This window comes from Pholcus phalangioides, unplaced genomic scaffold (genome assembly GCF_987345545.1).
Source record: "Pholcus phalangioides strain wild (caught in Gottingen) unplaced genomic scaffold, Ppha-v1.0 ptg000010l_1, whole genome shotgun sequence".
Taxonomy (NCBI): Eukaryota; Metazoa; Arthropoda; class Arachnida; order Araneae; family Pholcidae; genus Pholcus; species Pholcus phalangioides.
In genome coordinates, this window is record NW_028301603.1 from 36,468,272 (window position 1) to 36,493,948 (window position 25,677).

The window sequence follows — 25,677 nt, forward strand, 5'->3', positions numbered from 1 at the left end:
AGAACCACTGCAATCTAACATGTTAATAACTTAATCATTGATATGAAATATCTGCTGCCATCTAACGAATAAAACTAATATGATTTTTCAATTGACATTTTTAAAAAAATTTCTGATTGGTTAACTATATCGAAAAAATAATATAATGGAGTGTAATAAAATGTTTTTATAAACAATAATATTTATTAAATTTTCAAATTAGCTTCAAAATTTTAATCGTTAATATTTTTGTGAAGTAAAATAATATGAGTATGCTTCCAAAGTTGAGTCGTCCTTGCAAGTTTCTTCTTTGCGAGAATGATTCTTCACAAAATTCATGTCCTCTTTAATTGCAATCGCTCATTAAAACCGTAGACGACCCGGACGGCACTTTTGACTAAATTTATCGGTATTACATTACTGTACACAAACATTAACAGGTAAAAAATTATCAGTAAATTCGATAATTTTATATATATTATTGTTTTTTAAGATACTATTAATATGATACAATATTTTTTTTATTATTTTATAACGTTATTTAGAAGCTAATCAGCAACTTTTTAATCGGAAAATTATAACAGTTTTGTTCGATAGGTGACAGCAAAAGTTTCAGTGAAATGATTTTTATTTGCATATTATATAATACTGCAGTAGTTCGCAACCTGATGTCATGTGGCCCTGGGATACTCTGAAAAGGGGAGCCACAGATAGGAAGGAGACCAAAAATGGAAAGGGGAGCCACAAGTGCTGAAGGGGGCCACACACACAGAAAGAGAGGTGAAGAATTAGAGCTTTCTCTCTCAAGTGAAATATGCACAGTATATATAATGTAATAACGCCGTAAACAAACATGCGATATACGATACTGTATACAAATTAACTTACTCTAAACTACGAGAGAGAGAAGAGGACTATCTCGTGTTGGACGATTTACGGACTCGCAGTTGTTTGTATTCTTATTTTTAGATAGATAGAAGCGCTCACAACCCCGGATAACCACCTTACTTCCGTTACCTCAAAAGAGGCAGAGTTGTTTTGTCGGTCCTCCTTTTTAGGATTTCTTGGAGATGGGAAATTGCATTGTCGTTGGACAGATTTATTGCTTGCTTTACTGTGCTTCTATTTCATTGGTACTTTTCTACAGAATTTTGCACGGATTCCCACATTTTACACATCTCTAATCACATTTGAAAAGTTAGGAACTTCTCACTTCTCTAGTCCTCAGAAAAAGATACCTTTAATATAAGCTCTTGCTGTTGCGTGCAATGGAGGTCCATCAGTTCGTCTATAGTCAACTCCTGACCAAGCAGAATTTATATAAAAAACAAGCGCACATACGCGCAATTACAGTGCGACATCTAGTTTCATATAATAGTCACACTCAATTTTTCCGGTGAGGCACGCTGACCGGATATATTTTGTAATGAATGGATTTTTGGAGTTGATTTCTCCCCCACAAGGGTTCGGGGGGGGGGGACAGAAATTATTTTCTCACCGATCCCCGCATCTGCGTGGAGACATTTTGTTGACGCTCTGTAAATGCATGAAAAATAAATTAGAAGCAAAAGTTGTTCGTCCTTCGGATGAGAAGGATTCCTGCCGAGTGTGCATCTGATCACTTCGAGAGTGATGCGCGAGCCCCTGGGCACATCGACAGAAACAAAAATGCCTTTCACAGTAGGACACATCTCTGCAACTTCGTAGGAACTCGCTCAGAAACGCAGTATGCATTTAGCATCATTCCCAACGACCTATGCTGTCAGGTGTTTCCTGGATAGCAAGCACGTGTCTGCTTCGACTAATTTAACCACATCTCTCTACATATTCTACTAATTTATGATTGTGTTAACGCATTTCCAGCCACACAAGGAAAGATAAATTAAAAAAATAAATCTCTAGGGGTAAAAGGGACCGCTACCAAGTGTTTAAGTCAGCACATTTTTAGTCATCACTTTTGACCTCCCTCCCCCTTCGGCAAGATTTCGTCATTTTCCCTACGCCCTAACATTGGCCCTAACGCCCTACGCCCATTCCCCCCCCCCCAGGTGATCAAAAATTTATTTTTTTGATGAAAAAAAGTTTTTTTAAATAAATTTTTGCATTTTTCATTTCAACGCTCTAATGATGCTTACGTAATCAACCGTACTCTATAAAAATATGAAGTATTCTTAATGACAACTTACTTGGTGTGACAGAAACGAGAAAAACCTTTCACTATTTTTGTGGGCACCTGAGCTAAGATTACCCTATTGATATGTCCTCTACAGAGCTACTTTAGTGATCTCTAAATGTTCCACGGAGCCTTTAAGTGATATGGAAATGTGTCCGAGCCGCTCAAGCGCTCTAGAAATGTATCGCGGACTCTTCCCCCCCCCCCATCGATGCTAACGTAATAATCGAATGAGATGAATGAAAATGAAATGAACTGAATTTTTGAATTATCATGTCTAAAATGGTCTAATTATGTGATAAATCACATTTTTCAAAATAAATCACATAGGCACTTTCTCCTTGAACTCATCTTAAAAAATCCCTTAAAGTTTAAGGGCTGTCCTCTGATGAAAGCTTCCCAAAGTTCATATTCACCACATTTCTAACTCACCACTAACACAATCCTCTAAGTCAGAACTTAACTCCCTGAGGTCAAAAGAAAAAATTCTACAGTGAGAAAAGGAACCATTTGTGGCATAAGGATCTGAAAGGGTTAATCAATGTATGTTAATTGAATATTCTTTTTTTAAAAGTTGATAACCTGGAAGAAATTCATCGTGGCCCCACTCCAAAGGTCAATTCTGCGTACGCCCCCAGCCCCCGACGATATCCAGCTCCACTATTCTCATGGCTCCTACAAAAAGGCTGAACGTACTACATTTAGGCTTTTCGAATCAACTTTGAAAAAGTAATAAGGTACACCGGGCTAAGTGGGACCCAGTGTTGGCCAATACGCATCTAGATGCGTGATTCACGCATCAATGTCCAATTTTACTCCAAATTTCGTTGAGAGTGATTTTTTTTTCTTCAAATTTTAGGTGTTTTTAATAGAATAATGTATCGGTTTTTTTATCAAAAAACGTACCCCGCTTTTTACAAAAGTGTCCCTTAAAAATTTGGAGAGAAGTGAAATTACTTTGTAAAAATTATTTGTTCCCGGACAACACCGGTGGAACCCAATATGGTCTGTGAAATTATTCAGTTAACGTCTGGGAACGGTCAATAAAACTGTTCTTGGTTCACTAGCGCTGCTCGTACATGATTACAAGGAGGTTCCATATTGAGAAGTTGGGCTTGTAACCACGTTGCTGCTACCTGTTGTGTTCTTTCTATTTCAACTATTTCCGAAAGAGCAGATTGACCTAATATCGATATTTCGATACAATTTTTTACTTGTTTTAACTTCATCTCGATTTTTGCCGAGGGTCAATTATTTCGTGTATAAAATAGTTTGCTACCCATTAACAACCGCAAATTTTGAAGGCCACCAGTCTTCCAACGGTTCCATGGGCCATCCTGAGTCATTAGCACCAGTGCCGTCTTAACCCATGGGTCCACCCGAGCACGGCCCGGGGGCCTCAAGAGAATGCGGGCCTCACAAAAATGAGAACCAGTTAAAATTTTCGAGACAAGTGGGGTCTCAGAAAAATCACTTGGCCCGGGGGGCCCCTAGATGCTCTAAAGACGGCCCTGCCTACAACAGTCAATCACCGCTAATAGCGAAATAGCTTCAAGGTTATATACAACTTATATATCCAGGAGTGCCGAATTCGATCTCTGGGGAATCAGAATTACTCACCGAAGGGTTTGTTGTTCGTGTAATCTTACACTGGAATCTTTGAAGCGAATAGCATCAGTCTAAAAATAACTGAAGGAAAGATGAATTACACTGTAATATGACTTCTTACATTTTCAATTGCGTAGACAATCCCGGATGTTTCCTCCTATGCAATGTCACAAGACTGAAAAATCTGGTTGTACAAGAGATGAGCAGGTTAACTATATGTAGAACGCATTTCAAGGACACGCAACAGTCACACAACACATTTGAAACTGTCATAATTGCGATGCTTGTTTTGCTCAGTAAACTAAATTCATGGTTGGTTTGATCCAAAATAACACTGTAGTTACATCCCATGCGTTAGGATAAAATCCCAAACAGTTCAAGACAGTAAAGAAAATTAGGTGCGTATATATCCATCATATTTAGGAGTACTTGACATTATAACTTATCATGTCACGGATGATGATACTTGAATGAGCATGATAACAGCATCACAATAGAATGATAGTTTTTTAGTGCTTTTTTTTTTCCTCCTTCAATGTGGTATATTTTTTTATTTTAGAGGATTTTGTGAAGCGTTGTGCCAATTGGTTTCCAATGTTTAATGTCCTGTCATAAAGTGCAACATGCGTCCAATGTGATTTGTCCAGAACCACTGACAACAAGGACGTACCCATTCGGTTTGATGACGTAGAAGAAATCATATTGTTGCAATTTGTGACATTACCTGGAACAAAAAAATTGAGGATGTCACACAAGAAAAATGTTCTAAACCCTAGTCTCATTCCCAAAATGCCGAGAGAGTTACCAAATCCCAGGCATAGACAACATGTCAAGTATTCCCATGACTTCTATAGAGATGGAGCACTATACTGACTCAGAGTAATCGTGGATGCATATGTTTTAGTTAGGATAGGAAATACCGACCTAACATCGGGCTTACAAGCCCTTCATCATGAAAAATTGCAGTCGAACTTGCTTACTTCGAAGTCCAAAGTCACTTGAAAAAAAAGTTCGAATTTTCCAATTAATCTTCCCTGTATCTGTGAAATGACTATAAATTGCAACTTAATCATCAACATTCACACAAACTGTTTCTCAAATTTTAATAATTTATGAATAACTGATCTTATCTACTACACTGTTCAACTGCTCTGGCGCCCCAGCATCACTGTAGAATTTCTTGGCATGTTCAAATCCTGGATACAGAATACGGAAACAATTCATGATCATCCGTTATGAAACTTTTAATTTTATGCAAATTTCGAAGAGCTTTTGATTCGCAAATCTATTCAGGCTTAGGATCGAAGACATGTTTCCCAAAATTTGCTATCATTCTTATGGTATGAAGGAAATATATTTTCATTAACTTATTAGAAATCTGAACTTTCCGATACTTCCCATACTCTTGATGAGGACAGAAAGATTCAGATTTGTAATTGCACATCTATAGGTTGAAAAGCCATAATCGGTATTAAGTGTAGTACATAGTCTCGATGAACTCCAGCTGAACAATGTAAAAAAAGGGCACCGCATTATGTCAAAAAAGAGTAGAGAAAAACAGAATTTTCAAACTTCTATTGGTCTTTAAATTTTTTTGTTTAACAACTTGATCGAGAAAAACAAAGTCTGGCATCTTGTAGAATTTTTCCAAACTAAGTTTGCTAATACAAAAATCACGATTTTTCCCTCCAACTGCGAATCATCGAGAAGAATTCGGAAAGAGTTCGAATTAAAAATAAATTTCAATATTAAATTTAGGTGGAAAGCTCAAAGGGAAGTTCGCAAAAGCTCAAATTTGAATCAATCAAGTTCTACTGCATATTTCTAAGAGCCTCTCATAATAATCGAAGGAGAAAATGAAAACCAATGGCCAACACAAGCACGTGTTTCAAATAATTCCTCCAATGAGATTAATTAGATTTTTTTTCTAAAATCTAATCACGTAAAATTGCCTAAACTGGGTCTAATCCTGTAATAAGGTCATAAATATCCAACGTCGATCCCACCCCCCCCCCCCAAAACCTCGTCGTAAATATGAAAATTGGTTATTTTAAACACATTGTCTACGTACAAAATCGATCACGTGAACCCCTATCACAGATAATAGGGGAAAAAATGTAAATTTAAAAATGGTAGTTTTTCTCTCATTTTTCAGTTACGGTACACACGTTGGTACCCTGTCCCGCCCCTAGAGGCATACAGGTTTCAGTTACAGTGCATATTACAAGGGGATTTAAGAGGCACGACTTTAACCCCGAGGAGCACTACAGGGCTGGACAAATCTCCAAACATTTGCATGCCCGGTCGGGCATGGACCTTAAAATAATAGATGTCCGAATCAAAAAAAAAAAATTGTCTGTCCAAATCAAAAATTTACGCACCCGAAAAATATTATCACTGGATTTACTTGAAAAATTTAAAAAAAAAAATTGATTCATTTGTATGTAAGTATCAAAAGTGGTACAGTTTTCGACTAAATCGAAGTTTTGAAAGAAATGCGAAAATTTAAGAGGAACTTTGACACCAATTAAAGAGCTGAAATTAGTCAAGCCTTAATTATAATTTTCAGCACTGTTGGCATCGGAAAAGAATTCACCTAGTTACAATACACCTCTCGCTTATAAAATCATACATAATCTACGGTAAGAGACGGGATTTAGGCAGGCGCGGGCCTAGGAAGGGTGTCCAGATCGTGGGGAGTCCTTACACTTTTTGAGAGATCAACACTTGATCGTGAATCTACTGGAGACATCACGATAAAAAAAAAATGATAACCCTTTGCCATTGTAACCTTATGATCGAAGTGATCGTGTAAAATAACTTACACTCTTCTGCTTTTAAAAATTTTCTTCGAAAGATATTCAACTCGGAAATATTGGAAATAAACTAAAAAATATATATTTTTTAAGAATTTCTTAACTATCTTTCAATAATTTCTTGTATGCTGTCTCGATATTTCCTGCTACTGTATTATAATCTACGCTAGAGGATGCAACGCCCGACCCGCAAAGAAAGTGTTCCGATAGAAAACTTTCGATACATACAACTTGATAAATGCTTTAGGCTGTGTGAATATATTTCCGTCATAATACTAACACGGGAAATCGATATACATACGGGATATCAACAATTATCGCAAAAAATGACAACGGAAGCTGCCAATTGAAGTAGAAAAATTTGTCAAAGTTGTCAATTGCCATGAAAGAAATTCTCAAAGGCAAGCAAAGTTGACAATTGCCGTAAAAGTAATTTTCAAAGGCAAGAAAAGTTGTCAATTTTGGCCAAAAAATTGTCAAAGACAATTAAAATTGTCATCTGTCGCTAAAAACTGCTGAAGTATCGCCGATAGCGAGAAATGGAAGGTTATTGCAAGTCGCAATGGGTATAAAATTCAGCAAAGAAATATGTTCGACAATATGTTTCAAAAAAAGTATATGCTCGACAAACAAAATGCGAGGTGAATATATATATTTATTTATACGATTATAATTAATTATGTTAGAGTAATAATTATCATAATATTATTTATAAGTCGCGAAAGAGTAATTTTGATTAATTCCTGATCTCAAAAATCAAAGTATGGCTTGTAAATTAAGGGAAGAAAACGGAGCATTTTCTAAGAAAAAAAAATCGGGACGGCCAAAACTGCAGAATTATCCTATGAAATACGGGTTGTATAGTGACCTTATATGTACAACTTTCTGGCCCGCGGGCTGAAAAGATTGTGCATCCCCCTGATCTACACAATCGCATATTGAATCCATATCAATTTGTCATCTCCACCAACATCATTTCTTGGACACCGAACGGAGGAGATCAATATAAATGAATAACCAGCATATGGTTCTACCATGGAGGTGTCATCACAATCCATCATAATAACGTAAAAAAAAAAAAAGCCCGGATGTAGGACAGAAAAGGGGTCAAAAAACTCTGTAGAAAAAAAAGGTGCAAATCTCTCGGGTGTCCGATAGTAATTTCTGTGTATCATTTTTTTTTTTTAAACACACAAAACACATACGAATCCTTTTTCATTCATAGGAGAATGAGAGAAGGGCTCGTTTTTTTCGTACTCTTCTTGCACGCAATCAAAGAAAATTGCACGTTCCAGAACAAAATGTATATTCGTTCTTTCCTTCAAAACTACATGCATAAGAAAGTATTGTAATACAGGGGAAAAATAAAATAAATGACTTGGGAAATCATGCAAAACAAATCACGCGATTCTCTTCAAGAGGTTCTTATTTTTCTCGTGCGTGTCTTTTGTGGCATCGAGGAAAGAATAAGAAAAAGACGGTGGCGAGGACGCGTGATTTTTCTTACGATCAACAACCTCTTCTCTTTGCAATTTTATTACAATTACTTTTTTGTTTTTACTCTTTCGAATTTCCTCCTGCAGTTTTTCCTTTCCATGAATTTCATTGAAACAGTTGTGGCTAAAAAAAAACACATGCTACCGGTTGGTCATGGATTGAAACACTTCCAAAAGACGTGTTGAATGGAGTTATCGTTTGACGATTCGGAGAGTGATGTGAATAACTCAAATAATAACTCCCGGAATTGATTTTTCTCTCGTCATCTTGAAATGAATGGAACGATTTGGATTTTTTTTTTTAAGGGATACCTAGAAGGCATGGTTATAACTACACAGCGAGATCTATTATTATTAATTCCAATTTATTTCCGTACATGAAAATATTACAGTGCGTTATAGAACATGTATGATTATTGATGGAGGTGGGAGCATTGAACAATATGACAGAAAAACTGTGCATGTACAGTCGAACCACGAAGAAAAGGGCAGGGAAATGCCCTGACGAGCTCCGTGGCCGATTAGAAGGGTTGGTAAAACAAATGGAAAAGTCGGGAAAAAAAACAACAATACAGATTGATGCTATTATAATGAGGAAAAAGAAGGAAAAATACTACATCACTGATGGCTGTTGTGTTAAATAGATTTTTAGACGGGTCTTAAACATTGCGTAGGCTATTGATTTCTCTTGAAGCGGCAGGTAGCATATTCCAGCTTCGTGGGCCCGTAGTATTTATATTGTTGAAAAGCATATTAGTGCGAGCCGCAGCGGGGTAAAGTACATTACGACTACGGGTATTATATTCATGGTTAATCGAAGTCAATTGTATAATATCTGAGAACATATGTAGTTTAATTGCCTTGAACATAAAAATTGAAAGATAATCGTGGAACATATGAACAGGAAGGATCTTAGTATTATGGGAGGGGGAATGACGCGAAATTGTTCTCAGGAAGCGTCTCTGGATGGTGGCTAGATTATTCAGGTTTTCGGACGATGTATACGGCCCCAAATCAAGTGACAGTAAGTGGGTGTAGGAAGTATAAGAGTGTTGTACAGTAAAAGTTTAATTTTTAACGGAATGATAGTAGATAACTTGGCAATGACACCCGTTGCCTGTCTCAGTTTAATACGGGTGGTATGTATATGGTCATCCCATTTTAAGTGAGAATTGAAAACCACACCCAGGAATTTTACTGAAGAATCGTATTGAATTTCAAAGTTATTTATGGAAACTGGTTGGATAACAAGAGGAATCGGCTTGTTAATTTGTCGAAATAAGATACTTTTGGTTTTTATGTGATTCATTGTTAAAGAATTGCAACAAAACCAATCGAAAATTTTATTAGGCCTATACTGGGAAATTATTTGGCCCAAAAAGGGAGTGAGCGCATCCGAGTGATGTCCGTTAAGAGGGGTTTTACTGTATTTACATAAACATAAGATCTATTCTTATGTGGCTTATATATTGTTATGTGTGGTACGTATGCGGACGACTATATTCATTTTAGTAGTTATATATATATTTTTAGTAGTAATATTATATTTCTACTTTAGGCCGAAGCCCGTGAGCAAACGAACACAAACTTACATTAAGCAACAGAATTGGGGGGAGTGAGTGAGTTGAGATATATACTCATTAAAGACAGATGATAAGAGAACATCAAATCATCAAATATCTACAATTAAAAGAATATAACAAGCATAATTTACATGTCAGAGTTGGCAATTCGCATTTTCACAGAATTGACAAAATCGCAAACCCGACCTGGCTGGGTATTCAAGAAACTGATTAAATCCGATAGGGAAAGGTGAGAAGTATCGAAAGGTGATCGCGTAAGGAGATCAACATACGGCAGGTGCAAAAGACATGTAAAAAATCTCTGGGACTTCGCCCGTCAGAGCGGGACAGTAGAGGTTGAAACGACTGCAACCCAGTATAGAATTATAGCGAGCCTACAAAAGGACTGATATGTAGGTCTTATTATTAGAAATGTCAAGATACGGCGCAGGGTAGGAGGCGGAATCGATATATCTGTAGAGAGGATTGGGGTTGCTAACGCATATTTTTTTGGGTAAAATTCTTCACATAAATATCAATTAGGGATTCCAAAAGCAGTCCAGAAGAAGAAAATTCAGTTCCAAGTTACGCAATTCGGTGGGAAAAAATTCTGACAAAAAGTTACAAATCCGGTTGCTTCGGCCCTGTTTGGTATGGAGACACCAATTTAAACTAGGTTTAAGTATAAGATTGTGTGAATTTTTTGCTCTATCCAACCACTCGAGAGTACGTTCAAACATAATGAAAGAAACTGGGAGCCTTCTGAAAACTCCATGTAGATTATATGGGAAGAGGTGTGTGTCGAGACATAGTAACTTCTTTTCTGTATTCATTTTCTATTTCTGGTTCATTTTACTTTTTAAACATAATTGTTGAAAGCTGTGTAAAAATAAAATTTCTAGTTCTTTTCTTGAACTTTAAAAGAACAAAAAAAACTGTATTTGGAGGAAAAACTTAAAAAAAAAAATGAAAAGTTTAAGAAAAACAAACTAAAGAAATTAAGACTTTTTTTCATTTTAAAACTCTACAGGCGAGTATTGAAGTAACAATCAGACAAGAGTACTGATAATACTTTCAGGGAAGGAACATAAAAGCTTATCCTAAAGTTACTCAGCAATGCCGGATAACTTCGGGAAAAGATTAATTTTTTGTCTCTCCATATTTATTTTATAAATAATTTTACATAATCGGGTATGGTAAGCAAGCAGAAGCTTATAGCTATACTTTCCTCTAGAAATCATGTTGTTAACACTCACAGTATGGATACGATATTCAGTATTGGGCTATGCATGTCAAAGTTATCAGTTTACGGTGCTCCTAAAATTACAGTCAACAATCATTTTGTGAAACTAGTTGGGGGAAACTGCCTGAATCGATGATCAGTAGGAGATTTTCGGTACCGTTTTCCCCGTTTCAAAGACTTCTAATATCCCAGGGTTTTGTCAGTAGAGAGCATATTTTGCTTAGACGATATCATGATTAACTTCAATAAACGGGATCATTTTTCACAAGGATTCCCAATAATATGCTATCCAATACATAAATTAAGAGCATGCAAAAATGCATCTAATCCAAGACTGGACAAATCTGAAAGAAATCTAGGCGCTAGCCACCAGAAAAAAAATTTAGAATCCAAAACATTTTTACTCGGAGGAAAAGGTCCAAAATAATGTTTCTTTTGGCTTTTTCGGGGAATAGTGGCCCTCTTTCACATGTTAGCAGGCATGCTGCTATAAATTGCAAACATTTTTTGCTGTTCTCAGCCTGTAATTTAGTAACTACACAAAAAAAATATTAGGAGCCAATACCAGTTTTTTAGTCGCCATGGTGACCTGGCGCCTTATATTTGTCCACCCCTGGTCTAATCTATTTTCAACCCAATAAAGACGGCATTTCCGGACACATCCCTGGACAAAAAAATACTTTGGGATTACTCACTACTACTGGCCAGATATTTACACGTCGCCCTGTACATACTATTCCAGTAGCAACCCGATTTTAGTCTCTCTTGGTATTAAATACGTTCTCCTCAGAGGGTGTTTGTTTATTGTAAGTTGTGTAATTCGAAACGTTTATACACTCGAGAATCTTTCAAGAACTGTTTATGCACTTGACACGCATTTTCAACACTTTCAATGGTAATAGAAATGCGCACTTATCTCCAAATAACTAAATAAAACGCCCACATTCTAGATTCATTTGCTTAAAAAAAAAATAATCGGAAATAATTCACGGAAAAAAATTCGTATCTAATGCCCCCACATTCGTTTAGTCACATTTTTTCCTCGAATGAGGAAAATTTTGACATTTATTCCAGAATAAACTGGGTGTTCCGCGAATATCGTTTGCTTTGTTTGTCATGTTACCTGACGAACCTTTTCATTATTTTTATAAAGCATTACATAAAAGCTTGCATAATTAATATTTTTCTTTGAATAAAATAATGTCTTTCCAAAATAGCGACAAAATATGAAGATTTACAGGGTGCCCAGTTATTTGTAAGTAGTTCAAAAATTTAAAAAAATGCTTAAATTGGTGTGTTAAAAAGCGGTTTGCAAAAACTAAATTCTTAAGTAGATTTATTTTGTTTTCTAATTTTCGAAAAGAATTAGTTCAAATTTTTGTCGACAGATGACGCTAAAGGAAAACAAAACACCGGATATATGCCAATCAGTCCTATAATATGTATGGTGTACGATTAACACTTACTTCAACCTGGAATCACCGGATAGAGCTTTACGGACACAGAAGAGATTGAAGAAAGGTTCGGATCCAGCATGCTATGACTAGCTTTCGTGCAGCGCCCCCATCGATAAAAGTATTAACTAACTTTTCTTCTGGACCAAAAAATAATCCCCCCTTCGTGAGAATAACTTTTCTCAAAAACCACACATTCAAATCTTCCAATTTCTTCAACTTTTATGAATTTTTAAACTACTTTAATTTATGGGACACTCCGTAAACTTATTATTTAATTTCCTTCTTTTATTTTTTCCGTCTCATTTTCAATAATCAATCCTGTATAGATATCATATCCCATATGTTCAGACTCTTAGTTAATATTTAAATTATTACAGAATTTTTTGAGTTTTGTCGATTCAAAACAAAAAATCTAACACTGTGGGATTTTAAATTGAAATTTATTATTATTATTATTATAAAATATAAAAGTAGAACTCGACTTGTTCGTAACTCCCTAGTTTCTTGGTTGTTTGGAGCGTGATGTATGTAAGAAAAAAAAAATAGGAACGAACCGGTTGAAACTGGTTTTCCTTTTTGCACAATTTCTTCGATTCCCCTACCCGCTATTGTGCCTGGCCTACCTTTTCTTCACGGGCCTTCCACATAGGCGAATAATAAAAAATTATATACCTACAGCATAAAGGGGGGAAATTACAGGCAACAGAGCAGGGTAAGATATAATCTAGGCCCAATGTAACAAGCACATTTTTCAAAACTCTTTTTAAGCATTTTGAGAGAAGATTATACTAAGATATACAATATTTTTTGAAAAATATGATTTGAATAATAAAACTTTCTTAATATTCCAAAGACTTAATGACTCACAATAGAAATTATTATCAGAAAACTAAAGTAATCTAAAAAATGGTAATCCCAAAAATTATTTAACTAATAAAATAAAGACAATAATAATAAGCTTGAATACAAATATTCAAAATTTTCACACACCGTACGTATCACCAGAGTTTTATCGAAATTCATTTCAATGGGGTTTTTTTCATTGAGATAGGAATAGCGTTGATTTGGTTATTTGATTTGATTCATGGAGCCCAATTTTTAATATTCAAAAAAAGGATCATATTGATTAAATAAATGATTTTTCCCATTATTACATATTAACATATGTTCTCAGCATAGTCATTTTGAATATTTTTGATACCCATACCCGAGATATATTACCGCTTACTCATACTCAGGATACATTCCATGGTTTTTAAATGTCTTTTATAGTATATTATTTATAATTAATATAATTTTATTCAGGATATATTTCATCATTCTTTGTTAACCAAGATATATTCCATATTTTTACCTATAATATATTTATTCATATTCTCTCTCTCAGAATGTGTTCCTTATTATTCAAAAAAGACACTAAATCCCCAATTTTGTTCGTATCAGGATATATTCCATATTCTGTTCATGCTCAAGATGTAGTACCTGTTATTCATACTCCGTGTACATTGATAATTAGAATAACATTCAGGATATATTCCCTGTTATTCGTACTCAGGATAAATTAATAATTATATTTATACTCGGGATATGTTGCCAATTACATTTGTATTCGGGATGTATTGCGTATTATATTTATACTCAGGATATATTGACAATTTTCACTCAGGATATGCTCCCAATTATATTTATGCTCAAGATATATTTTTTCCCCATCATTCATAATCACAGATCTTCCATTTTTCACGTGTTCTATCCATCTCTCTCTCTCTCTCTCTCTCCCTCTCTCTTTCAGAAAAAAAAAGACATTCCTTATTATTAACTCTTCAGGATGCATTCCGCGTTTCTGAAACGCATATTGCGTATATTATCCCCTTATTAATTATACTTGTTCAGAATATACTGTATTCAATTTTTGTATACTCTTGATATATTCCACTGCAGTCTTTCCTGAGTTCCAACAAAAAAAGAAAATAATAATCAACGATTCTAAGTGCAATATTCGCTGAGATATTTGAATTCAAAATGGAAAAGAAATTGAGAAAGAACAGCATAAACTAAAGAACAATGATTTTTTTTCTCCCGCTTATGGTGTTCTTTCATAACTGCGATTTTCGAATTCAAATATCTCAACGAATATTGCACTTAGATAAGTGGAATTTTTTATCCACATCTTGTAAACTTTCATTTTTGTAAACCATAAAGGAATGTTGCCTTTCTTGGTTGTTTTTGTCCATCTGATGTATAAATGTGAATTGTAATCATGTATGTTTGTTCTTCATACAAATCTACAATTTTAGACCGATTGTCACCAAAGTTTACACATATACCAAACAGGACCGGGATTAAACTGTAGTCTACTTTAAAAGTTCGTCAGAGCAGGACAAATGGGCAAAAACCCGGGCAACAATTGTTCCTGGCCTACAACAATCACTTTCGGAATATTTACTTTTGTTACCGTGGCTTCTAAACAATGCGTTTCAGACACGCATAGTATGCATTGTAAATATATGCAATGCATATATGCCTTTACAATGATTTGCCTCTTCTTTTATGTATGGTAGTTCATTCCATCATAATGGTTCGTCACTTTTTCGATCCCATCAGTAACTGAAGAAAACCCGGACAGCGCCGGGTATTGTAGCTAGTAATCAATAAACGGGTAAAAATAAAATTTTATCAGCAAAAATATGCCTTCTAGAAAATAGAGATAGACTAGGAAATATAAAGGAGTATGCAGTTTACATGAGTTTTTTCGGAATTCATTTCAATGGAGTTTTTTTCATTGAGATAGGAATAGCGTTGATTTGGTTATTTGATTTGATTCATGGAGCCCAATTTTTAATATACAAAAAAAGGATCATATTGATTAAATAAATGATTTTTCCTATTATTATATATTAACATATATTCTCATCATAGTCATTTTGAATATTCTGATACCCATATGCGAGATATATTACCGCTTACTCATACTCAGGATACATTCCATGGTTCCAATTATTTAACTAATAAAATAAAGACAATAATAATAAAATGTGTATAAGAAACATAATTTAAACTAAACCCTCTGCTGCCACCTATCAAACAAAAACCACAACTGTTATAATTTTCTCATGAAAATTGGTTACTGGTTCTTCCTTTATGAGTTTCATTGAAAAAAAAATGTGGTATGATATCACTGAATGATTTATAAGCAATAATTATAGTTGAATCATAAAGTTTGCTTAGGCATTTAAATAGTTGTCGTAATAAGATAAAGTGGCATGAGTAAACCTTGCACGAAAAATTTACTTGGTTTGCACGACCTTTCATTTGCATCAAATGATAGCTACGGAGGACGTGGACATGAACCGGTCACCAATATTGTATAGGATAATAAAAGCAGTTGCGTTTTTATTTGATAGGTGGCAGCAGAGATTCGAATGATGTATCTTACACTCACATATGCATGACGATTACTTAATTCTCCTAGCCTCATTTTACTGGCGAACCGTTGATCTTAGACGCACACTTCCAGTTTAGAAAGTATCTAAATAACGTGTAGAACTCAGATACGTAATTTATGTTGCAAGGGGTTGTATAGTTTTGGCTCCAAATCCCAGTTGGAATACCTTTGCCCTTTCTCTTCTGACCAACAAAAAACATTCCCCGTTTCCAAGTGCAATATTCTTATAGATATTTGAATTTAAAAAACCATAGGTAAGTTGGGAAAAGAACAGCATAAATCAGGGAAAAAGTAGCCTTGTCCGTTAGTTTTTTTTTTATGCTGGTTTTTCCCACCTTTCCTCCGTTTTTGAATTCAAATTTCTCAGCGAGTGTTGCGCTTGCAAATGTGGAATATTTTTGTCAGACTCGGGTAAGACAGGACCAACGACTTCCCAGTTGGGTTTTTGAAGACAATGTGCCCGTATAAAAAGTTTTATTTATTTATTTAATAACTACACAGCTCCTTGTGACGTGAATGACGTATCTGAGTTCTACACGTTATTTGAATACTTTTCTAATTGGAAGTATGCCTCTAGGATCAACGGTTCGCCAGTAAAATGCGGTAAAGATAAATTATGGAATCGCCCTGTATATCTAAATCGGTATCAGCGGTTCTCAACCGGTGCTCCGTGTGCGCTTCCCAGGAGCTTCGCTGCCACTCGGGGATAATAAAAAAAATCAATAAATTTAATAAACAAACAAATAAAAGAGGCCTAAAGGGCACCACCATATAAATAATACACTAAAAAGGGGTTCCTCGAGTTAAACAGGGCTCCGAAATAGAAATTATACGCTGCAAAGGGCTCCGCGAGTCAGAAAAGGTTGAGAACCGCTGGTATGGGGAACCCTTCGAATAATATTAACTTCTTCACTTCAAAATGAGGTGAATTTCGAAGATAAGATTTTTACAGTTACCGTAATCGGTCTTTGATATAATTCCACCCACTAGGCCGAACCTAGATTATCAAGATGCCGCGTCCAGCCCATCATAACAAAATACAATGAAATTCGCTGAAAAGGCATTTTTCAGTTTTTATTTCGAGTAAAGGTCGAGGTCTTTTTATATGTTTATAAATACTTCACTTTTTCTTTTGTTTAATTACATTTTCTTTTCGTTCGGTATTTGTGTATTGCGTTGGTGGAGCGGTTGGGTTCGGCCGTTTGACCTTATAAGTCCGTCTCGTTCGAGACTAGAGGCGTGTTTTTCGTAAGCGTAGGTAGGTCGCCTTATAAGCCGAGTTTATACGTATAAAAAAGCTAGTTTTCCTCTCTCTTTTTCTCTGAAAATATATTGGATCATCGATACTTACTGATGTATCGGCATGATACCTTAATCATCGCTTAAATTACACGAATTAACAGCTGGTATTTATTTTTTCGATATTTATGAGAATTTCAGAAACATCAAAATGTTTGATGCTTTTAAAATTGTAGGAATTTCCAGAACATTCAAAACTGTTTGAATTTTTGGTACTGCAAAAACTGTTGTAATTTTTTGATACTGTCAAAACTTGCAATTTTTGGTACACTGAAAACTGTTGTAATTTTAGGTACACTGAGAACTGTTGTAATTTTAGGTACACTGAAAACTGTTGTAATTTTAGGTACACTGAAAACTGTTGTAATTTTAGGTACACTGAAAACTGTTGTAATTTCAGGTACTTCCGAAACTGTTGTAATTTCAGGTACTTCCGAAACTGTTGTATTTTCAGGTACTTCCGAAACTGTTGTAATTTCAGGTACTTCCGAAACTGTTGTAATTTCAGGTACTTCCGAAACTGTTGTAATTTCAGGTACTTCCGAAACTGTTGTAATTTTTTGATACTGTCAAAACTTACAATTTTTGGTACACTCAAAACTGTTGGAATTTTAGGTACTTTCGAAACTATTGAAATTTTTGGTAATTTCAAACACACAATCAGCACTTTTTTTTCATTATGTGACAAACAAAAACACATATTTTTACAAAAAGACAAAATTTTCACATCTACGCTTTGCTGCCGTAACCCATCATTTGGAAATCACCGGCGATTAAGCACACATAAATGCTGTATCAATAATAATGTCCTTAAGTAATTTTACCAATAATGTCGAATAATTTATAATTTACGATGTTTTTATCGACACAGGCGGAAGTTTGAATCTAATTTATTAAAATTTTCATTTTTGATCACATTTTAATTGATTAAAATTGCAACTTATTTCTTGTTTTGTTCTTTACATCACAAGTTTATTAATTAAAATTTTAATTTATTTCTCGTTTGTTTTTCTTTACATCACAAATTTACTAATTTCAATTTTATTTCTTGTCTCTTTCATTGCACACTAAAAATACTGGAAAAAATTATTGATATTTATAATTGATCAGAAAATTATATAACTTTGAAAAATATATTTGTTGAAAACATCTTTATAGTTCTGTACTTATTTAAAAATTGTAATACAATAATAATCACAATGAAATACAAGCCAAACGAAAATATCTATAGGCATAATATTTATCAATTCGGTTCTGATTTTTATGATTTTGTTCACCAATAATCATCTCATTTTTCTTCCACTTGGTTGAGGCGGCAAAAACAAATTATGGGTGCCCCGTAAAAAAGTATTATGTAAGAATAATGTTTCTAATTAATTTAAAAATCATATTTTCATACCGATAAATTCGGAACTATAGGTACACTTCTTTAAAAATCTAATTTTTTCTATCAAATTCCAGTGAGTTTAAATTTTAATTTATATTTACTTTTTTTATCTGTACAAACTAAAAATTCTTGTTTTTATACAGATATTTCTAATTAAGTTGTAATATTGTTTTGCAAATCATATTCGTTGAAGGAGTCGTTATAGAGTGATTCGTACTTATTTAAATTCTAAAACGGCAATAAAATCAGTGCCGTTTTAACGCATGCAGGCCCGGAGGCCTAGAAAAATTAGATCTGGTTGAAATTTTCTAGAATTTACCAGGTAGGGGCCTCAGACAAACCACTTGGCCCAAGGGCTCATGATGCTCTTGAATACAATTAAAAAGCCATGGAATACAACCCGAATGAAAATACATATAAGCATAATACTATTTATAAATTCGGTACTGATTTTACGATTTTGTTTACCAATAATAATCTCATTTTTCTCGTACTGGGGTGCGGCGGGAGAAATAAATTATGGGCGCCCTGTGTAATAATAAATTCTGTTATCTGTATTTTTATAATTTTGTTGTACAAACTTTCCCTTACATTTTTCCTCTCCCTATCGTACTACTTGCTAGTTATTATGCTAAAATAATTCCTATAGGCTCGTAGGCCTCGTCATTATAGAGAATTCCTGACCCTGACAGATGGAGAGCGGCGCTAGGCAAAAAAAAAAAAGGTACATAAGAAAAATCCGGCCGCGGGTTGAAAGGTCAAAGACTGGCAGGTGGGACGTGATGAACGCGAAAATACGAGAAAACCTCCCGTGAACTCATGTATATAATGAGTGGGTACTTCTATAGGAACCCTACTTTGTCCAGTACCTGAAAATTTGCTTTCTCTAGATGAACAGAAAATTCCAGAGTTTTTCAACTCATTTTTTCTCTCCCCAAAAACAGTTCGACAAAGATCATTTCATACTAAATTGTGGGATAATTTACACAGCAATAATTTTCTTATTTATTTTGTCCAGGAAAAAAAAAAGTTTAATGTATTTTTCGTAATTATATAGACTTTCTCTTGGTGCACAGGAAATTTCAGAATTTTCCACTCATTTTCTCTTTAACACAAATTATTCAAAGAATTTCTTAAAATTTGACAGTTTGACCCATTTGCATTCGTTTTTTTTAAAATTTCGATACGTTTCAAGGATGGTGAATCATAGAAGGCCAAAAGTTAAGAAATTTCATTCTAAATAATATATGTAAACGTTATAATTTAATACATTACTTTGTGCAAGAAAAATTTTTATGTATTTTTCGTAATTGTATAACAATTAACCCTCTATGATCAGGAGTATATTCGAATATGCATGGCAAGTTCATGGTCAAAAGACCTATTGTACCGATTTCTTTCCTCTCTTTATTTGGCATTTTACAAGATTTTTATTTAGATCTTGGAGTGTCATTTCAGTAAAAAATACGATTATGTAAGCACAATACTTTTTAGTTAATTCCTTGTATTACGATGTATTATTAGGTCTCATTTTGCGACTGCTGCTAAAATTTTACGCGTTCAAAGATTTATAACATCGCGCTAAATTGAGGGGATTGAAAATAAATCTCAATGTGACAACTTTTCAATTAACAAAGCAATATTTTCTTAATTTACATGTAACCGTAAAATAGAGGAAAACTATATTTTACCCACAATTGGCCATTTTTAACTAATTGAAGAACCCACTCTTAACTAATTAAGTTTCTATGTTGATTTAAAGGCAATCTGAGACACTATCCATTTGCATCCGTAATTTTTTCCAATACGTTTTTATGTGGGCTTAACGATAAAGAATGAGTACTTTCATGACAGTCCACATCACATATCAATACGATCCATAGTTTATAATAATTATTATCGATTTTCGATATTAAAATACATTTTTTTTTTTTTTAGATGGTCATCAAAAGTATTTAGATACCTTAATAGGAACTAACTGAACCATCCTGGAGTTTCTGGTCATAGTAGAAGCCGTCGTCGGCGGTGTCCATGTCCACCTGATGTTGTCCAAATCGCCGGATGTCGAGCTAACATTTCGATAAGATCGATCCTCGCAATCAATCGGTGAAGTATCCAATGACCATAGCCTTCCGGTAAACATTCGGAGTGTCTATATCCATAATTTCTGTCATTTCCCACCACTGGTCATTCGCTAACTCCTTAAATGAAGTTTTTTTGTTTTTTTGAGCAGTGGGTTCCGTATTGAAAAAGCTTCGATGTTTTTTCAGAAAAAAAACCACTAGTAACAGAGTGTGTTACATCTCAATTTACATCAACACGGTTCCTACTTTACCTACACAACACGGCACGGTGTATCCAGCCTCAGCAACAAGCGGCCACATAATAAAGATAGCATTAAAAAAAAAAAAACAAGCCCCATCTCTTTTCAACCTAAATACTGAAAACCCTCTCTTCTACTATATCTGGTTGCTATTGGCTACGAATTGGGACGGATCCGTCGCCAAAGCAATGAGACCATTTACGTACGTATATCGCTGGTGTTGGCGCGTTTTTTCAGTGCGATCAAGTAAAGAAACAAAAAAATGTATGACTTTCTATACGGAATTTTTTTTTTTTTTTTTTTTTTTTTTTAAATAATGAATGATTTTTTTTTAAAAAATTGTGAAATTCAATTCATTGACAGTTTCGTTGTTTGAGAAAAAAAATTAATTGTTATTGAAAATTGAGAAAAAGAAATTTGCGTGAGTATAAATTTGGAAGATGTATAAGAATTCAGATAGTTTTGAATTAAGTTTTAAAAAATTGTTAAATTAGATTAAAAAAATTAGTAAATGATAAAAAATTGTTTGTGAAAGGTTTTATTTTTTTTTTTAAATCAGGAAATTTTATGAATGAAATTTAAGAAAATTTAACAATTGTTTTTTGGTTTTTTTAGGTTTTTTAAAACCTAGAAAAATTTAAAAGAATATTTCAAAGGCTTTTTTTTTAAAGAAAAATTATAATAAATTGTGTGAAATTTTTTTTTTGGAATATCAAAAACTGGTAAGAAACTGCGTGAATAAAGTATTGGAGAAATTATATTAATAAAATTTTAGGGGGAAGTTGCAAGAATAAAATTTTGAAAATCGAGAACTAATAGCATATTAAGCATTAGCATTGCATTAGTAAAATTTTAGAAATTTAAGAAGTGATAAAAGAGAGCGAAAGAGAGGAAATCACATGAATAAAATTCTAGAAGTTCAAGAACTGTTAAGAGAGAGAAAAAAAAAATTCATGAATAAAATTTTAAAAAATTGTAGAAATTTTTCGGAAAATTTATTGTTTTGGAAAATGAAGAATTAAAAAGAAATCCCATGAATAAGAACTTCGGAAAATTGAGAATTGATAAGAAGTTGCATGAATAAAATTTTGGGAACTTAACAACTGATAATAAATTTTTCATAATTTTTTTTTAATAAGGAAATTATACAAACGAATTTAAATAATCTAGAAAAATTAAGAATTTCTTTGAATTAAGTACTTTTTTAAAGAAAAAAAAGAGTAATTATTTTAAGAAAAATTGAGAAATTCTTTGAATGAAACTTAAAAAAATTAGGAAATTATATGAATAAAATTAAAAAATGGGGAAATTGTGAGAGATCATGATTAAACCATTCGAATGAAGTTTTAAAAAAAACTAAGAAATACTATGAATAAAAGTAAAAAACAATAAGAAATTTTTTCAGTAAATTTTTGAAACAACGAAAATAAATTTTCACAAAAATGAAAACCAACTTAAATACTGTTGCAATGTATCTATCAATTGCTCAATTATATCATAACAAATTAAATTTTTTCAAATATACTCTTAAAAATTAAGTATTTGCGGTCGAAAACTCGAAGAATGCACATAAATTTCATACACACACACACACACACACACCATGATGAAAAATTAGTTAAAATTCCATTAGAATCTGAGAAAACTGATCTCGCGTTCCAAACTATTATGAAATAAATAAATTTTATTTTGGAAATCGGAAAAGAAAATGTAAAATTTATAGTAAACGTAAAAATAATAACAATAATATTAAAATAAAAATATTTTAATAAAAAGTAAAGATATTTTGGAAAATATATATAATTTTTTTTAATTTTATAAATTTTTGACTAATATAAAAGAGCAGCTTTTGGCGTAGAAATTGATCCAAATCTATGAGATATTGTAGAAGCCATATCTCATAGACATCCGTATTGATAATAAGTAGGGCAAGGATTATATGTAGATGCATAAGCGCATGTATAATTGCATGTAATTTGCACTTTTTAAAGTAAGTGCACATAAATGCATAAAATCATCGAAATTTTTTAGAATAAGTTCGCTATTTTCAGCATTTTTTTTTCTTAAATGCGTGTTTTTGCACCTCTTAAATGCATATTTTTGCACCTCTTAAATGCATACTTTTACACTTTTTAAATGCATACTTTTACACTTCTTAAATGCATACTTTTACACTTCTTAAATGCATTTTTTTGCATTTCTAAATGCATATTTTTGCACTTCTTAAATGCATGTTTCCGCACATCTAAATGCATGTTTCCGCACATCTAAATGCATGTTTCCGCACATCTAAATGCATGTTTCCGCACATCTAAATGCATGTTTCCGCACATCTAAATGCATGTTTTTTTCGTGTTTTGCGCTGCTTTTTTAGTTTACTGCATTTTTCCCACTCTTATGCCATGTGTCAGTGCTTCCAAACATGCTTTTTTTTTATTTTTATGCATATTTTTCTTTTTGTGCATATTTTTCATTTTTAGGTCGTATTTCTGGACTTGATGCACGCTTTATACTTTCCATTTTTTTACGCATATTTATATTTTCGTTCTTTATGGGAACTTCAGCGCTTTTAAATTAATACATATATATATTTCATTTAATGTATATTTTTTAATATTCTTCAATATGCCCTCAGATAATTTAAGACAAATTTTTATTTTTATTTTATGCAAATTTCAGTTTTTTGAAATACATATTTGAGCAGTTTTTTGAAATACATATTTGAGCAATTTTTGCAATGCATATTTTAGCAAAAATTTAAATGCACATTTATCGTTATCTTCAGGCATATTCCAGCGGTTTTTAATGCTTATATTTTGTCATTTTTTAGCGCATATGATCCGGGCTTTATATATAATAAGAATCGATCTTGGCGAGGAAATATTAGGGATTGGCGCCAGATTTCGCGCCAAATCTCTCTCTTCACGGTCAAGGTAAGATTGATTGAGGTTAGTGAATGGAAGGGGAAGAGAGAGTTGGATTTTTTTCTTTTCGTGGGGTGAAAGCTCAAAAAAGGCTTTTATCTGTTCTTTTCGATATAACGTGGAGAAGGGTGGTTTTTTTTTTACTCTCGACAACCCTTCGTATGCACCTGAATAATGGGGAAAATTTTTCAGGGTTTTTTTTTCGATATAAAGAACGATATAATCACCGTATTCTCGATCCAATAATAGGTTTTCTTCGGAGATCGGGGCCTCTTTGGGGTGGTACCGGCGCCGCAAGTTTCTACGGGGGTTTGAATTTTTAATTTCTGAAAACTTACTAATCTCCGAATTTGTTTTCTATGAGGAAAAATGTTTAGTTCCATCATTCCTGCGATACTTGAAGACATATTTAAACACTATTAAAGGGCTAAAAAAAGATTAATGAGGCATCCTGGAAGATTCGAGTTTTGTAATGTCTGGTATCTTAAAGGAGGAGTAAATTAGCAGTTACCAGTGACATCCGACATCAACCCAGGCCTGTCAAAGGATGACTTACTGCCTGCTACCCCCGAGGGGGTGGGTTGAAGCGTAAAAAGGCTTCCATCACACACTCCGGAGCCGCAGATACCTGTGTGGGCGACGCCCCTCCAAGCATCTGATTCCCCCAGACCATTCCATCAGGGTAACCCAGTGGGTATCCCTCTGCTCATCTCTCGGCTGGACCACGGTCTCCCAGGACTGTTTAGTGAATCAAAAATCGGTACATACAAAAATGGGCATCACCCCCTGGGCACATTTCAGATTATATGAAGATATTTACAAAGAATATAAGTTCTGATGCGGCCTTTATCTCAACAACCGTTCATAGCAGAGGTATGGTTATAAGGCGGCTGTGTACCCTACTACGTAGTACTTTTTTCTTAAAACGGTCATTTTGGATAAAAAAACACGTGGTTTTGGTTTGCATATGATGTATAATGTTAAGGAAATAAATATAATTTTATGAATATTTTGGCAAAAATATATATATATTGTGCTGATTATACAGTATATGTACAATTACGATATTTCTTTTTGGTGATATGATCATATACGTGAAAAAGTACGCGTTTTTCGTTTAAAATACCGTATATTTTCTCAATTCAAAATCATGTAGGCATATTTTTAGATTTTAGTTCATTGCACAGTCAGAACTGTTTAAAATACAATGGGGGAAAGTTCCATAGAGTTATAGTAAAAAATTATTCCAATATCAATCACACACACACACAGAAAACACATCCAAAGATTTCATTTCAAAACAAAGACCATCAAAGTCGTTTTACTTGAATGGAAATAACTTTGCTACTAGTTATCGTAGAGATGAAAATTTATTTCTTTATTTATTTATGCAATGTTGTTGGCCATTCAAAAGAACGCGGTAGATTTGTACGCATGTGCTTTGTAACATTTGACAAGAAATCAGAGATCGTGGGAGAGTTAACAATGGTAGAGGGGGAGCTTGTTTAAATCAACTATGGTCTTGGGGGAGAAACTGAATTTAAAACAATCCGTAGCCTTCCACTGGAAACATAGGAAGGCTTAGTCAAAATACCGGGCGTTTCGAAATTTAAATGACCATGAATAATCTTGTAAAGCATGGCCAAACGGGTGATAAGTCGTGAGTAGCGAGTGGGTGGAGATTAAGTTGGAAACTGAACTGAAAGATGACCAGCAGTCGTGAATTGACTGGGCAGATTTATTTTGGATAGACTCAAGTTTGTAAATTTTACTAGAGGTGTAGCAAAAATTTAGAAAAAAAAATTGATTCGATTAACGAGCGATGATTCGCATTACGAGCAAAAATTTTGCGCTTTGTTTATTTATTGCCACATTTTCGCAACTAAGCTGATGATTTTTCGCTTTCGTGCACACACGTACTGTGGAATTGTAGGTAATATTCTCCCCTACAGTTACATGGTATTT

General features: G+C 33.8%; 1 protein-coding gene across 5 annotated transcripts in view; it reads right to left on the reverse strand.

Annotated features, from left to right (window-relative positions):
- Window positions 1-25,677, reverse strand: part of LOC149081365 (uncharacterized) — a 138,934-nt gene that overhangs the window by 77,836 nt on the left and 35,421 nt on the right. For 2 of the 5 annotated variants that reach the window (XM_089238181.1, XM_089238178.1), the window contains exon 1: window positions 20,429-20,854. The exons of the other annotated variants lie outside the window; for them this stretch is intronic. In XM_089238181.1, coding sequence (XP_089094307.1) covers window positions 20,429-20,608 — 180 coding nt within the window. In that variant the 5' untranslated portion in view covers window positions 20,609-20,854. Of the gene's footprint in view, window positions 1-20,428; window positions 20,855-25,677 lie in introns of those variants that run through there. 5 annotated transcript variants of the gene reach the window in all.